The sequence below is a fragment of the Phalacrocorax aristotelis genome, chromosome 3, assembly GCF_949628215.1.
Source record: "Phalacrocorax aristotelis chromosome 3, bGulAri2.1, whole genome shotgun sequence".
NCBI classification, from domain to species: Eukaryota; Metazoa; Chordata; class Aves; order Suliformes; family Phalacrocoracidae; genus Phalacrocorax; species Phalacrocorax aristotelis.
Window position 1 is genome coordinate 78,951,587 of NC_134278.1, and position 17,113 is coordinate 78,968,699.

The 17,113-nt window shown below is 37.3% G+C and overlaps 1 protein-coding gene across 2 annotated transcripts in view; it reads left to right on the top strand.

Annotated features, from left to right (window-relative positions):
- EML6 (EMAP like 6) overlaps nucleotides 1-17,113 on the top strand; it is a 121,599-nt gene that overhangs the window by 29,019 nt on the left and 75,467 nt on the right. For both annotated transcript variants that reach the window (XM_075088105.1, XM_075088106.1), the window contains exons 2-3: nucleotides 9,346-9,505; nucleotides 15,448-15,546. In XM_075088105.1, coding sequence (XP_074944206.1) covers nucleotides 9,346-9,505; nucleotides 15,448-15,546 — 259 coding nt within the window. The remainder of the gene's footprint in view (nucleotides 1-9,345; nucleotides 9,506-15,447; nucleotides 15,547-17,113) is intronic.

The following is a 17,113-nucleotide window of genomic DNA, read 5'->3' on the forward strand; positions in this document are numbered from 1 at the left end:
TATTTGATATATAAATTGTATTTTCAATTGCAATGTTCAGACTGGCCTTAAAATTCTTCATACCAGACAAACGTGAAAGTTTTGCTAGTTTTTATTGAGCAATACTAAATTTACAGCAGTGTATAATTAATTTTCCATGTATTGAAAAATCATTGAGTTAACTCACTATAATTTATGATGTTGTTTTTATCTCAACATCTTAGAGCAAGTATCTACTTTATGTTTTACTGTGCATTTTATTTCAAAACATTTTACATTGTCCATTTAATGATCATAAACGTAGGGTAGGGGTAAAATAGAATGCTGGACTAAACAGAACTCTTTCCTCTTTCCTGACCCTCTGATTTTAGTCTCAAATTCTAGTACATTTTTCTTTACAACCAGTTGATTCAGCTCCATCTTACTGATTTTGTCAAATCACAGTGCTTAAATCAAAAGGTGCCGTGTGTGTGTCTCCTGGGTATTTATTTATGTGTCTTTTGGTTAAAGTATTTACAGTCTTGTTACCTCTTGTTCTTCAGTGATTGCTATGATTTTTCAGACTTACATACCTATAATTTTCAAGCAGGGCAAAGAATGAGGCCGCGCAGCAAGAGACTATACAGAAATCCTTCAGGTATCTGAAAAGCCTATTCCTTCTCCTTTCTAATTTATAGCTTTGGTAGCTTCCTGCTCTGTTTCTACACAAAAACCCACCAAGTTTTATTTCAGACCAGAAAAAAAGTACTAAGCTGTTTTGGCTAAACCTTACACGTCAACACAACTGTATCCAGCTCACGTTTGCTTAGCAGCATCTCCGTACTTCTCTTAGTGTAGGCCAAGACCCTCTTTTTCCAGTGTATCTTTAGGTCTTGAAAAAATAGTCATACCATATTACTTATGAAAAGTTCCAGAAATTTTGTAGTTGTGTCATTTTTGGGGTTATTTTCAGATATTGTAGCACGCTGCAGTCGTCATCGTGAATGCAAATATAATTAGACTCAGATGGAAACTCTGCATGCATGTGAAAGCTGAAGGGGAAAACTGGTATATGATAGTTTCATTTCAGAGTCACACGGAGTCTCTTCGGTGTAGTGCAGCTAATAAGAAATAGTGCATGTTTTTCCCTGATCACCTGTTGCTCAAAAACCACAGTTCATGAGGACATCAGCAGCTGTTCATACTTACCTTTCAATGTCATTAAATGGGCCTTAGATAAAATCTCCTGGGATGACTTTTCACTGGCAGAAGCTATCCATGAGATATATATATGAAATAAATATGCATGAGAGAAATAAATTAGTGATCTGTGTGACCTTTGTGTTACTGCAGCCATGTCTGATGAGGAACCACAGTGCTGTAGGACTGTGCTGCCGTGACATTCTTTTTTTATTAAATCTGCCGAATTTTTCTGTGTGTACAGATGCATATGTGTGTAAATCGGAGCTGGCCTTAATTAAAGTGCAGAATATTTTTGCTCAAAACATTACATTTTAAGAGGTTTTTTTCTATTGCTTTGTTCCCTTCTCTTATTGGGGAAATTTGAATCACTTGATCGAAAGCAATTTAGTTTTTAAATCTGGCCTGACTCTGTGACACCTCTGTAGCTCCACAGTGCGACAACAGATTCCATGTTCTGCTAGGTTACTTACACAGCCTTACGGGCCTGATCTGTCAAGACTTCTAATAAGCACTGAGCCGCCAAATAAACTTTATTGAAATGTGGTGTAATAACTCCATAGGCTTGAATAACAAACACTGGCACAGGGAGCAGGTCAGCAGTAATCTTCCAAGGACAGAGGAGATTAATTTTAGAGTGGCAGGAATGGTTATAACTTCGCATGCTTTTGCCACCATTCTACCCCGCCATGAGTTCTGGCATATAGTCAGAAATAAAATCCTTTTCAGAATGACCCTTGCATTCCCAGGATGCTATTAATGTGTGTGCTTCAAAGACCTTTAGTAAGCCCAGCTGAGCTGTGCGTGTCACTTCATAAATGATTAAACTTAGGCTGGATTTGTGGCCCCAACCAGTTATGAGTGCCAAGCCTGACACAGTTATTTTCAATCACAGTCTGCATTGACTTCATTCAGAACTGTAGGTGTTTACTTCCTCTGACAAGCAGATGGTAGCTGTCTGAGGCAGGCCACCAAATTCAGAAACTGCTGCTGAGAAAGTTAGCCTGCAATGACTTGTTCTAGGTAGGAAGCCAGTGCAGAATTATGAATAAATGCCAGAACCTCTAACTGTATCGCTTGTCTTCCTACACAGGGAATATGGAAGGGAAAAGCAAGCCGTAGAAGAGTTAGTAAGAACTTAGACCTTGAAATGCCTTATTTGCTAGGTGATCTTAAAAATACATTTCTGTACGTATTGCTGTTCTGTAGTATATATAAGCAAGGCATTACTATATAAAAGTCAAGCCAGTAAATTCAAGTTTTGTCATTGCCCTTACCTAGCAGTGTTTCAATGAATATTTATATTCTTTTGTTTTCAGGACAAATATGTTGGGTACTTGAGTTATTTGCAAGTAGTGTGTGGCAATATTTTGTATATTTAAAGGGAGTATTATAGCTCTATGTTCACGTGTGAAAAGTAATTCAGTTATATATGTGCATTAATCGTATTATACATGCGCATATATATGCAGACGCACGGAGTCTGCATGTATCAGAGCTACCAGATCCAAATTGTCTCTAATCTCCCAGCAAGTCTTGTTTATTATGCCTGCAGTCCGCTCCCATAGCCTCTGTCACCTGTGCTGTGGTACATGCCAAATACAATTGGTCATCCTGGTGTGTGATCTGCCTGCCATCTCTTTACTGCTTGTGGGGATCATGGGTTTGCACTGGAAGGGCAAAAGGCTGGGAGCTGTGTATGAGCATGAGTAGCAGTCTCCTTCGTTATTGAGAGATTGATTTTCCCCAAATGATAGTTATGGTGTTTGTGCTTTGGAAGTAACCTGGAAGGAGATAATATGCAGAAGTAGTCCTGTCAAATTCCTGCATTTTTCTTCCTAAAATTACTCTCCATTTTACAGCATGATTTGTGGGGTTTGTGCAGGTTGCCTTGTTCTTTCCTTTCCCCCCCTCCTTTTTGTAGGTCCTCTTTCCTTCCTGTTTTTCCCTTGCTCCTGCAGGTCCCCACATTTGCTTCCACTTAACTGCTGGTCTTTATTCTGTTGCTCCTTTTAATTAGGCTTGGTTACGTATTGTGTTGTATTCAGAAATAGGGATCAGCCCGCATCTTGCCTTACTTTGCTCTGTCTGTACAGTGAGTTGTAGTCTTCCCCTTTGACCCCACCATGAGGGAAGAAATTAACTTTGTTCTGTGACGTGAGGAATTCCTGAAAGAGTGTTTGCATTCTTTGCTGACAAGTGAAGACAGCTCTGTCCTCAGCACTGTGTGAGCAGTAAAATGGAGCTGAAAAGATCCTTGGTCTTCAGACATGCCTGCTGGCCTCTCAGGATCTTGAAAGTGTCACTTCTTTGCACTGGGAACTAACAGTGCGGAGCAGGAGGCGACAACAGAGAATAAAATACCTACTGGCACGTAATGGCCTATTTCAGGGCAGGCTTGGAGCTTCTTGGAAATATTTTTTCTTCAGAGATATTTTTTGCCACAGAGAAAAAGTCTGAAGAAAAAACGAAGCTGTGTTATTTATCTGTCCATCATTCAAGCATAGCACAGTCAGTGCCCCTAGCACTTCACAAGTTTGACATAAATTCTGAAGCAAGACCCACTACATTCTCTGTTCTGCCAAACTGTAGGGTTTGTAGCAGATTGTGAGCATGAAAGCATCAATTCTTTAATTTATTTCTGAAGAGAATTAATCACATACAGACAGTATCTGCATAGCTATGAATTTGATTTTAAATTTACCTCACATTTCTTCCCAAGTCTTCGTTATCATTGTATGGCATTGTGTTATGTAAAACTGCATAATTCTGTAAAGGTTTGTCTAAACATGGAAGTCACTCCAAATTTAAAATGGGATGAATTTGAAGTGGAGAGTAATTTATCGGTGTCTAACTATCTAGAGTTATTTTGAAATAGCACCAAATTTGCATGCTGCTTTAGGGGGCAAACCATCCCTAGCAATGGACTGCATTATCACGAGAGGGCTGACAAGTCCATCTAACAGTGATTTTCAATCACAGTTTACATTGACTTTGTTCAGAACTGTAGGTGTTTACTTCTTTCAAAAAGCAATTCTTCTTTGTCAGGTGGGATATTCTGGAAACTAGTTTTAGTTCGTATGAAACAGGTATTTGCTTAATTGATGTTTATCAAAGAATAGTTAATAGGATGGTTATAAAAAGATTCAGTTTAATATGGCATTCATAAATAGAAAACAAACCTTGAAAAATTATACACTCAAAACTATAAAAGCAAACGTTCAGCCTTTGGCTGCTGCAGTGAAAGTGTTTCGACTACCAATAAATAGGATAGGGCAGAGATATATTTAAAAGAACCAGAATAGTGAATTTAAAACTTCTGTCTCTTTTCTGATACACCCATTTCAAGATCTCAGCAAACCTATCAATTCCGTATGTGTGTATTAAAGATAACAGGAGTTGCTTTCTTTTTGCAGCAGCATCAAGGAGCAATTATTAATTATCTAATGCAAGTAAACTGCTGTGAGCCAAAATCCATTTTTACTTTGATTACTTTAGACTTTCTGATGTATTTCAGTATCTGGAATCATTGAAAAGTCTAGTTTGGAAGGGGTCCCTGGAGATCATCCCAGTCCAGCTTCCTCTTGTGAGCATGGCCTTAAATTAGGTTATCCAGGGTCCTGTGAAGCCAAGTAAGTCTTGAATCATTTCCAACAAGGGGGATTCTACCACTTATCTAGGCAACCCACCCCAATCTTGAAGTCGTCTTATGGTTAAGAATGTTGTTCTTGTAAGCAGACAGAATTTCCCATGAAGCAACTTGTGGCTCGTGCCTTTTGTCCCCTTACCATGCATCCTTGTGAAAAGAGTACCTCCACCTTATCTATAACTGCTTGTGATGTTCTGGAAGACTGTCATTAAATCTACCCTGAGCCTACTCTTCCTCAACCATCATCCATTCCCTCATCCCTTTTCTGTTCTTCCCAGTCATCCGTTCTTTCTAGCATCTGTTGTAATTCTCTGGTTCCTTGACCATGCGCTTTATGAAGAAAAACTTGTTTTAACCAGAGTTTGGGAACAAATGAAATACAGAAATTACAATTTAACATTCAATTCAATTGAACAATTTAATATCCAGTTCAACTACTTGAAGTAGTTTGCATTCCATATCTAAACTTTTCTATTTAGTTCCATCTCGATTTTAAGCTTGAGATCTGTGTTAAATGTATATAAGTGTATGGAACCTGTTACAGAAAACCAAAAAAATACAATATAGACAAGAAACACCTACTTTCTGTCCCTTGAAATTCAAATGTGGTTATAAAAGAAAAAGAAGATCTTGGAGCTGATTATTATTGCAACAGAAATTGCGGAGGTAGTAAGAGTTTACCATCTGGCAAGGCCCCCAGACCAGATGGATCCACTAATGACTTTTACGAAGCATTTCATCAGACCCGGCCGGAACACATGACTGGCATCTTTAATTATCCTAAATTAACAGGGTTTCAGCCTTGGATGCTAAGATTCATAATTGTTTGTCTTGGAAGGGAAGGGAAAGGAAATGTCCCCTGAAATCTCTCCTTCCTAATAGATCTTTTTATTAATAAGGTGTAATGTTAAAATATTACCTAAAGTAATATTAAAGTTCATCTTAAGTGGATTGTTTGCTTAAAAGAAGTGCCTAACGAGGCACTTTTATTACAGACATTTTTTGCAAACACATCAGAGTGCTTTTGGAATTCACAGTTAGCTTTATGCATACACAAAAGCATTCAGCTGCTCAGCAGAGCAGGCTGCCAGGGATCCCCTTGCTTTCTTTGCCTCCTCTGGAAGGAAGGGAGCGTGCACTTCCAAAGCAGTTGATCTCTGCCTCTTACCCTACGTGCGCATCTGCTCCTGTTACTGTTCCCACAGGGAGAAGACCAAGACTTGTGGGGAAGTGACTGCCGCTACCAGCAAGCAGTATTGGCAGCAGTTGTGGCTACTTCTATCCTGTTTCCACTGCAACTCTTTAGTGAGAGAGCATTCACTTCCTTCTCCCACAAATCTGGAAAGCAGGGAGAAATTTCCTCGTAAAATTTCTTCTGCCCACATGCTTGGATCTTGTGGGACTACACGCTGGTCAGTGAGGGCACCGCCTGTGCTGTGGCTGGCCTTCATTCCCTGCTTGTCTTTCTTCATGGAGCAACCCTCTTCTTGCTGCTCAGTGATAGTTTGCTAGTGTAATCTGCATGGTGCACTTCTGGGAAAAGCACGGGAATTATGTGAATTACATATTACAAATGTGAATTTAAGAGAAACGCTTGTGATTTTAAGATTAAGTCTCCTTTTTTTTTTTGTTATTTTTATTGGTTACTGGAACCGTTACATATTCTCAATACTGAGAATAGGACTGCAAATGTCCCTATGCTGATAAGAGTGTGCCAACTCTGGTGAATGAGCAGAACAAGGAAGTACAGGGTGAGGGAGGTAAAGTTGTGTGATAGGCAGTGTGGGAGTGAAGAAATGAATGACTTAGAGCTATTAAGTCTTCAGTAGCCCAGCCATTTGCTTTAGTTGAACAACTCTGCTGTATGGTAATGTATCTCAAACAGATATCTACAGAACTCTTGCCTGTGGCTTGCAGAAAATTGGCTGGTTGCATAATGAAGACTCTTGTGTTTCTAGATATTCTTCCTGTTCAAAGAAATAGGAAGTAATTCCCTAAAAATATTTTTCTATACCATACATGGCTGTTGTTTGGATGCCTGATCTATTTTAATCTTATTTTCATATTGCACTCATTGTCGCAGTATTTCAGTATTTTCCAGTGGCCCAAATAGTGATGTAGTATCATTGTAAGTGCTTTAGATACAGGATAGGATGTTTGCTTAGAAAGGTGGAAGAAATGTAGCTAATGGTTCAAAACACAAGCAATGAAGCTTATACTAATTTTTAAAGGCAGGGAAAGGCACACAGCCCATGCCCGCAGGAAACCTTACCATCTGAAGAGAGGAGGTGACCCATACCACAGGTATATTGTATAGTTGTGCATGTGATTTTTATATTTTAATAGACAACAAACATGTAAATCATATGTACAGGTCTCAGTCGGTCACCAAGATTTGTTATTGAAATTGGACTCTCTTCTTAGTCTGTAACCCACTGTTCTGTCTGCCAAAAATAAACACTTGGTTATCTAACAGCCAGACTGAACGTAGGCAGTTATAGTGCATTGTAAAGGCTGTTAGCGAGAGATTAATGTCCTTAGTGGTTCTGAAAAATCAGGCTACTTACTTAGGTGCCAAAAATTGCTATTAGTTCCTAAGTTTAGTTCCCCCACTAGTTGACTTAATGTGTCAAAAAGGATAAACCGAATAACAGTTCAGTACAGACATATTTATGTTGTAGGAAATGTGTTCTTGTTCTTAACCTTATACCCAGGAATGAGAATACAGAACGGAAAATGGAAGTTCTAGTATGTGAAAACCAAACTGTACAAAACAGTGGTAGATGTAATTAAGCTGCAGTTCTGTTCTAGCAGTGAGATAAATTAGCCCAATTAATCTTTTCCATCTAGATTTTATCACTGAAGAAAAATATTCAAACTTAATTATAGGTATCACAGCTTAAGTATGGTGGAGTCACCCTTTGTTCCCCGCATAGGTTTAGAACTGAGGTGAGCTAGCTGGCGCACAGTATAATGTAGAATCCAAGCCTGTTAAGGAAGGAGAAATGAGCAAGTATTATCTACTCCTGGCGTAGAAGAAATATTCAGCTTCCCTAAGCCATCTGTTGAATATCAGTTTCTTAATAGGATATTTTTCCTTATTCCGTCTGTAGCTCACGTACTCAGACATTGTTCAAATTTGTTTCCTGGATAACAGTGTAAAACTGTCTTTGTATTCATATTACCTTTGGGAGGGTTTTTTACTAGTAACATCCCCAAGCTAGATTTTCAGACTAGATCCTCTGGGTTTTGTCAAAGAGAATACTTCAGGAGTTGAAGGGTAGCTTGACAATAGCTCAGAATGATTGCAAAGAGCAGCTTCTGGTACTTTGTCACTACCGATAGCCTGCGTTCCTCTTGGTAAAGTGGGATGAAGTTTGCTCGATGGCAGCCTTTTGTCTTTCGTGTTACAACAAAAATCTGTTATGTGTGATGAGAAAAACATAATTTTTTTAAAAAAATGATGCTACTGCTTGGTTCCGGAAGGTGCTTGACATCTAAGAGAAATGCTCCCAACACAACAAAACGGAAGTAAATATTAGCGTTCACACCTAAGCAGGGGTGAGAAAGGAGGGTACTGTGGGCTGCCCTGTGGAGATTTTAATATCTGAAGGATTGTGAAGAGAAGTACAGTCTGATTCTGCTAATAAAGCCTGCATTAGAATGCAGCTTGCAGTAACGTATCTCTGTACAAATACTACAGAGAATAAAAAAGCTGTGTTTAATATGTGTAATAAATGTATAAGAAACAGTTGGTCTCACAGCAAGTCTTCTGAAGGGTAGTGGAGTTAATCACTGGAAACCAGGAAGCAGTTCTGGAAACACTGGCACTTTTCTTTGATTTAAGTACTAGAAATACTGCTTGATGTGACAGGTTTTGTGCAAAGTACTGTTTCCAATAGGCTGTGAGAAAATAGGTAAACTAATAAAGGTACAGTAATGTTTACCTCTCCTTAGGCAGCACCAGCTACAAATAGATCTTAAAATACATATGTCGTTTTTCTTCATATACAGGAGAAATAATTTATTTCTCTGTCTCTTCTGATGTTACCATCTTTAAACAGGCAAACCTTTCTTGCATGTAGTTTTCATAGTGAAAAAATATCCATTATTCATCCACTGGTCCCTATTTCAGAGCATTTGAGCTGATCTGTAAGAGAGGAATAAATTGTAGAAAATCATCCACTGACTTTATAAAGCTATGCAAAACTAAGATAAAAGCCTTCATTCAGCTTATCAATCAAAATTATTCAAAAAAATCTCTGTTATATTTTCCTTAAATTTTAGTTAAAATGTTATTACATGATAAATTGTATTTTCCACAAGCTGTGTTGGTCTCACTAAAACATGTTACTGTAAGTAAATAATGGGATAGGTTGAGTTTTGAAGACAGTTGATAGGATCATTACAATAAATCAAAAGGAGCTGAAGTTCTTGAGAACTAAAAAAAATTAAGCTTTTTAAAATTTATTTTTTACATATTATACTATTTTACTGATTCAGAAAGTGGATTATAATTCAACTGTGTTCTATTTCAGCCTTGCAGTTCACCCGGATAAAACTTTAGTAGCTACAGGACAGGTTGGGAAGGACCCTTACATTTGCATCTGGGATTCCTACCGTGTACAGACCGTGTCTGTTCTTAAGGATGCACACACACATGGAGTTGCCTGCTTAGCCTTTGATTCAGATGGCCAGGTTTGTATATCTTCTTTCTCTGTGTTTTGAATTTAGTTTGATTTCTGACTCCAGAAGATACGCACATTAAAGTATTTTATGTTTAGGTAGCTGTATGGCTATAGTACTACATTCCTATTGCAATTAAATTTTTCATGCAAGGACTGCAAATAAAAGCTCTTTCAAAGATGTTTTTCAGAAAAAAATCACAACCTAGCATTCAAGTCAAGTAGAGGCATTGGGGGTGGACAAATATCCAGAGAAGAAATGGCCCTCTGTGACTCAAATGTAATAGCTTCACCACATACTTGTCACCTGCTGTTCAAAGAGATCAGGTCCTGGCAAGGTCCTCACAATCCTGCAGCTTTTTTGGCAGTGGAACTCCAGTAATCTCACTGCTAGGAGAGTCTTATTGGCTGGGGCACACAGGCAATTTAATTAAACAACGAGGTTAGCACACAGAGCGTGTGATGTTGTACAGTGTGATTAGATTATATGATATTTTGAGACAAAATTTAAAATAGAGATAAATGGTGGGCTATTCACAGCTAAATACATTGATTTTTTTCCCCTGGAGGCAAACTATTAAAAGCATTTAGTTGTGAATGAAGTAGGAGGAAAATAGATCTACGATTCACATAATCCTGAGAAATAGGTCACATTCATAGTTTTATAAATATTTATCTGTGCATTTTTGTGATTATTGATGTCCAAATGAGTGTTCTAGTGTAACACTGTGGTCATATGTTATAGCTGGTTGCTAAAATATTCTTAGGAATGCTTAGATTAGCTGATACCCAGATTCTTGCAGGGATCCTTATTGGGTTTTGTATTTGTGTGCATACCTCAAAATTGCAACCCAATAGGGCATTACTGCCTTTACATGATTTTCTTAAGATCATGTACTAGGTGATTAGCTGTCTGTTGAGAAGTGCTTTATTGTTGTATGCCTAGCTACGCTTCCACTGACCACACAGTGCTTTTATTGCTCTTTCTGAGATCAGAACTGGCCATATAATGTATAAAATGTATTCTCATGTGAAACAAAAGTACTTCTTATTGTGCATTATCTTGTATATGTTCAGTTTAAAGATTAGTCTGAAATGAAGGACACCAACACAAGCAATTGCCTTCAACATGTTTAAAAAACATCAGGTAACTTGAATTACTGAACAGCACTATGGATTATATTTCCCCATTAAAAATTTGAACTAGCTTGCTATTTTGAGCCTAATTTTCTACCATTCAATTTTCTTAAAGTAAAGCCATTTCCTCTGAAATCTCCCATGCCATTTCTAATTAAAGAAAAAGGTGTTTCTGGGAATTGTGGAATTAAAAAAACGGATGAGAAAACACCCAGATCAACAGAACAAATTTTCTAATGCCAGTTCTTAACTTTTTTCCTCATTTTTAACTTTGTAAGATGGGTAGATAAACTCTTTTTAAAAAACTATTTAAGCACCTAATGGGAATAAAGACTCACCAAAGAGCCCAGTCAGTATGAGTTAAAGGTGGAGGCTGTTCTGAAAATCCTGCTGGGTGCCTTGCTGTAATTAAAAACTTACTGCTGTGCTGACCTTGCAGAACAGTAACGTTCTGTTTCTGGAAGTGCTACAACTTAGTTTATTCTGGAAATAAAAATTTGCACAGAACACACTTACATCTGGAGAAAGACCAGTGCTGGAAAACATAAATGTGGAGAATATATCTTGGCTTTTTGCTGCTCTTTCTGGCTTTGCAGGAGAAGCTGCTGTGCTGAGCCAAAATTAAAGAGCATGGTAGAAAAACTTTGAGTATTTGGAATTCAGAGCTGCTAGCAGTTCCAGTTTATTTAGTCAGCACACCCAAGGGGGCTGACATCTTGTGACAGGACAAAACAGACTTTGCGTACATTGCTTGCACCTTTTCTTCTAATGCATACCTTTCATTCTTTTATATTGAATGTCTATTAATGTCCAAGAAAGATTTTTGTTTTAGCCCCAAAGCACAAATAAATTCAACAGTAACATAAGGTACAGATGCAATAAGAAACATATTCTTTCTGCTACCTCTGTCAGCTGTCCTCTTTCTAAATAAACATAGACAGAGGAAAAGCCCAGATAATTCTGCTTCTCTACCTGAGGTGGATCCCCATAAAGTCAGCTTGGCTTCCTCCCACTCCGCTGCACACAGCTTCTGGTTCTGAGGGTAGCTGCTGTGTCTAGTGCTGCGCAGCTCCAGTGGTACTGCATCCAAAATAGTGACACTGCATCTGTATTTTAGCCAAGATAATTAATTAGCTCTTCTTGTATCAGAGGCTGGGGTGTCTGTTTCAGGCATTCAGATGAATTAGTTCTGAAATATTACTCCCTGCTGGACTTCAGCTGACACTGCATGGAGGCAGCTTAGTTGTCTTGGCAGTGCTTCCCTGGCATAATTTGCCACAAACTTGGTAACAGAGAGTAAACAGGATTTGTTATCCTTTTATAATATATGTTATCTTTTTATAATATATGGAGAAGATCTATATGCAGCTTAAATCAAGGGATAACTTGTATGCTTCCTTTATTTTATGTACCTTGAGTAAAGCTTTAAAATTGGGGACAAATATATTTTGAGTAAATTTCCTACGTTGTACATTATCTGTAATGAATACTGTATTTTAAAAGTACTAATGGGAGCTGTTGCAGAACCATTGTTATCTAAAAATACATATTTTAGTTTGGGCTTTTTCTATGAGGTGAGCAGGAGGTGACATTTGACAGGAGGGAAGCTGCATTTTGTTCAAATGTTTAATAAAGAGGCCTCAGTTTACCTGTAATTAAAAATCTTCTGTTGAATCGGGAATTAACTGCGGTTTCTCCTTAAAAACACCTTCCCTTCACAGAATTGCCTACAAAGCTGATGTCTTTTACACTGAAGTATTTCACCAATACTATGCAGTTCAATTTCTGTTCTGAGTTGTTTTAGATGAACCCTTTTTGTGTGCTTTCTAAAAATAAATTTTTAAAAAAATGGAGTGAGGAGGGCACTGCCATAATACAGACATACATTTATAAAATTGGCATTAGGTAGCACTAGGCTTCTTTAGCCAGATCTTCTAAATCTGTGTATATTTAAAAATAATTTTTTAATTATGTGCATAAACTTCTTGGCAGATACTTTCTTCTGGTATTTCTGTGAATTCTCTGAACTGAATTCTGTCAAATTCTCTTCCAGAAGGAGGACTAAAAGTGTAAATGTTTCAACCAAAAGGAAATTCAGCATTTATCACTTTACTTTTCTGCCAGCAGGAGACCTTCCTCAGCAGAGGAAGAAAATATAAAATGTTTCTTAATTTCCCCTCATTAATGGTAATTTCCTGACTGGTAGGTACAGTTCAGGTCTGATGTTGTTCACATTATGAATCTAAAGGATACTGTAAGTATTGCCATGGTTTCCATGGTGAAGAGAACAGTATAAAAGAGGTGAGGAAAAAGTTGCAATCGGTGAAGGTTCCTTGAAAAATATCTTGTGTTTTGATCAGTACATCCAAACGCCATGGCAGGTGGAGATTGCTCAAGGACAAATAAAACTTATTTTTGCTAAAATAATAGTCCTTTCTGAAAATAACTATTTTTATGTTGGTAACTGGCAGGAACATATTCATTCTTTCCCATGTTTGATTTTCTTTTTCCTTCATTACCATACATCTAATAACCAAGCATGTTGTCCTAGGTTAAATGCAGGTATTCAGTGCACATCTAGTGATAGAACCCCAAATTTTGAACCTACTTTTATCTACTATTTCAGAGACTCACATATGGAGAGTCTTCAAAAGGATTTTGATGTAATATAATCAAGTCTTCTGACTACTTTGGTGGCTTGCAGACTCCTGCAGTAGATTTGCACAGTTTGGTTTAACAAGACCTCAGGTATTTTTATTTCCGTGAAAGACAATATCTAAGTAGACTGGACTCAGAGGAACTTGTGGTATAAGTCTGTAAATAGGTTTTTTGTTTTTGTGGGTTTTGTTTGGTTGGTTTTTTGGTTTGGGTTTTTTTTTCTTCATTAATACCATATTGCTTAGTACACTTGGATGGTAGGATAGTAGGATATTGGTTGGGTTATGTGTTATTTGCTAGGCAAAGTTCAGGTATTGCATTAGGCATAATACATGTTGTCAAGTCCCATGAAACCAAAGTTTAAAAAGGTGTATTTCACTGCTCTAAAATAAAGGAACTGTAACTATTAAAAAGATGGTGAAGGGTGCATGTGTACCTACTGCATTTAAACCAGAGGCTTTTGATAGTGGCGTCTCCTCAGAAGGAAGATGAACACTATGTTTTTACACTTATAAATGGCATGAAAAGGCATGGAGTACCCTGTCTCTGAATTATTTTGCTACAGAATGAAAACTGGAGCCTTCTGTTTCTTCATGAACAATGATTTCTTCTCTCAGTTGTACAGTAGTTGATAGCCTTACTGCAGTTGGTATTTTTTCTAATACAGCATTTTAGAGCCACGTCTGGTAATTACACTTGGTTTTTTGCTGGCTCAGTCCTTTTGTATGATCACAGACGTCTCCAGATTTGAAACAATTTGGCTATTGAAATTTTGAGCCAAAAAACAGTGGACATTTAGTTGAAGGAAATTCACTTGAAGAGATTCAGTTTGCAAGTCATCTTCTTGAAGCAAATCTTCAAGGAAAAGGTCTGGCTGATGTAATCTTTGGAACGTACGTCCATTTGGACCAGATGGTTCATCTGCTGATCTTTGAGACAAGAAGAAACGTTTCATTTATGGTATGTTCATTAAGTGCAGGCTTTCCTATAACATGCAAAATGCTTAGGAACTTCAGTTGGACTGTTAATTCCTTATGATATGAAGTTATTTGGCAGGACATTGAGGAGAACAAGGGACAGGCAGTGTGGACACAACAGATATGGCTGGTTTTAAGAAGCCATGTTACTGAGCTGTAAGATTGTTTCCCATGGAAATAGTCTCCCATCTTCCCATGGTGCAAGTTACTCAGGGATATTCCTTTTACTGTTGTATGTTGGACATATCCATTACGTATCCATTATATATCCCTATCTAACATACACTGGCATCACATCTGTTATATACAGTTGCAGTACATTTAGTATTAGCTCAGTCTTTGCACTGGTACAGATCATGACACCCAGCTCTGCCATCTCTGGTCTGCAAAGATCTCTCACCTAACAAGAAACTCTGATGGAAGTCACATCAAGTTGTACATAATTAGCACAGTCACTGGAAGGAAAAAAGCCTACAATCTCCACAATAACTGTTGATCTTCTGGATAAGATGTATGCAATCTACCTTCTCCCCCACTTCCCTAATCATTCAAGGAGTCATTGTCAATAATAGGGTGCAAAGAAACTGAGACTCAGACCTAGCTGACCTTTTTGCTATCTCATAAATTCATGTAGACAGGAAGATTTTCCCTTCCATTTTATTTTGTTATTTTTCTTTCTTGCATTATTGAGATTTAAAAGTATTAATGTTATTAGTTACTTTAATGGGTGATTTGATATACTAAGCTATGTAAAAGGCAGTCATTAAAAGTCTATCCACTTCTGATTCTAAAACTCAATAAAATGAGCATAATGAACAAAACTGTGTTTGGAAATAGCAAGAGCTTTTATTTCCTATTCACTTTTATTGTGAGGTTAAGTGATCAAAATGCAAGAATCACCTGCACCTGAAAGGAGCACCTGAAATCTTTCATTATAAGAATTGCACTCAAGGCATTGGTAACCTGAAATTAATAACCTGACTTTTTAGTAAAGGTTAGACATGTCAGTGCTTTCTCCAGTGAGTAAATGATAAGCATGAATATCTTGATGGTGCCTTTGCAATGTAGCTCAAACGCAAGTCCCTTGTGGGAAAATCCATTTGTACACATAATATTCTGAACTACAGTAAACTGATTTTTGAGCTGATTTTCTGTTAACTGAGTTACTATTGTTTTTCCTTAGCGCTTAGCTTCAGTTGGACTGGATGCCAAAAATACAGTGTGTATTTGGGACTGGAAGAGAGGAAAACTACTGGCAACAGCTACAGGCCATTCAGACAGGGTAATTGTATGAAGGGTTTACTGAATTGTGTCTGGGAGTTACTGAAGTGTGTTTTTAAAATAATTTGTGTTTATATTAGGTTAATGCAAAGATAATTTTCATCATTCTACCTGGCTTTTAAAATACTGAACAAGGTATTTATGTCTCTTCATTGTGCCAGATGTAGCACAAAGCACTGCGTTAATAAATGAGGCACATGATGGATTCTTGAGCTGATGGTCTAGCAAGCCTAGGGAGGAAATACTTTGTGATTATGCACAGATTAGCATGATTTACAGCTCTTTATATAAGATGTAAAATGATAACTCAGTGGACAAAGATAGTGTTCTTTCTGCATAAGTCAAAAAGATGTTTTATCCTGAGGGAAAGTTTATCTCCCTTTTATTTTTGCTTAAGACAGTTACCTGTAGGAGAAATATAATTAGGATAAATATTCCTTTTATATCTATTAACTTCAGGTAAAGGATCATAATCATGTCAATAAATATGAGAACAGAACAGGTCTGAGTTTAGAATATTATTCAGGATTAGGAAACGTTCCAACAGGTTTAGCATAAGGCAAATACCTCACCGACATACATAAGCACAAGGATGCACACATTAAAATAAATTATGGACACATTCTGACAACTTCCCTCTTATCCAAGTTATAACATGTTAGAATGTTGTAATTTTGAGGTATTATAATGTTTTACTACACGTGATGGAGTATTTATCTCTGCAAAGCAGAGACTAAAACCTTCCATACAGTTTCTGTGTACATACAGTCTATCTGCAGCTTATGGGTCATCTGAATAAATCTGGTACTTCATTTTTACTCACAATGTTCCCAACACAACAGAATCTTAGACCTTATTTGAATTTCTCATTCAGAACTGATTAATTTTCCAGTTACGTCAGTAGAAGTTTTGCTACTGACCTCAGTAGCTACAAGATCAGGTTCTGAATTACCAGAAGACTCCAAGAGAGGCAGGAAGCACTAAAATCTTAGTTGCAGTAGGCTTTCACAACCAGAAAAAGGAGATTTGGCACTGAAGACCGAGTGGGAAAGAATACATATCTAATTAGGCCACAAATTCTGATTATTTAGTGTGCAGGAGTCATAAAGGATTTCTGAAGGTGACATATCTTGTTTGTTCTAACGATACAAATAAAGTAGTACTTGAACTACTGTAAGTCCTGATATTTATAGAGAAGATAAATATTTTGTAGGAAGGCAGTGCTTTCTTGTGTATAAAATGAACAATAGGTAAACTTAAGATAAAGTGTTCCTGTAAGCTGGTGATTTATACTTACCCGCTGAAGAGCAAAAGGCTCTTGTGTTTTTCTACAGACGTATGTTTCCTGAAGTAACTGGTGATTGTGGTAACCTCACTGGTTCTCAGCTTGGACATTGAAAAGCTGAATGCCAGAGGTGCAAAGTCTAAAAATAACATATTTGAAAATCTGGGCCAAAATACAAACTTCTTGTTTCCAAACTTTATAAAATATTTTCTATTCGGCATAATGGAAAATAAAATACACTGTAAATTTGTTCTGGTAAAGTATATGGGATCTGATACTTCAG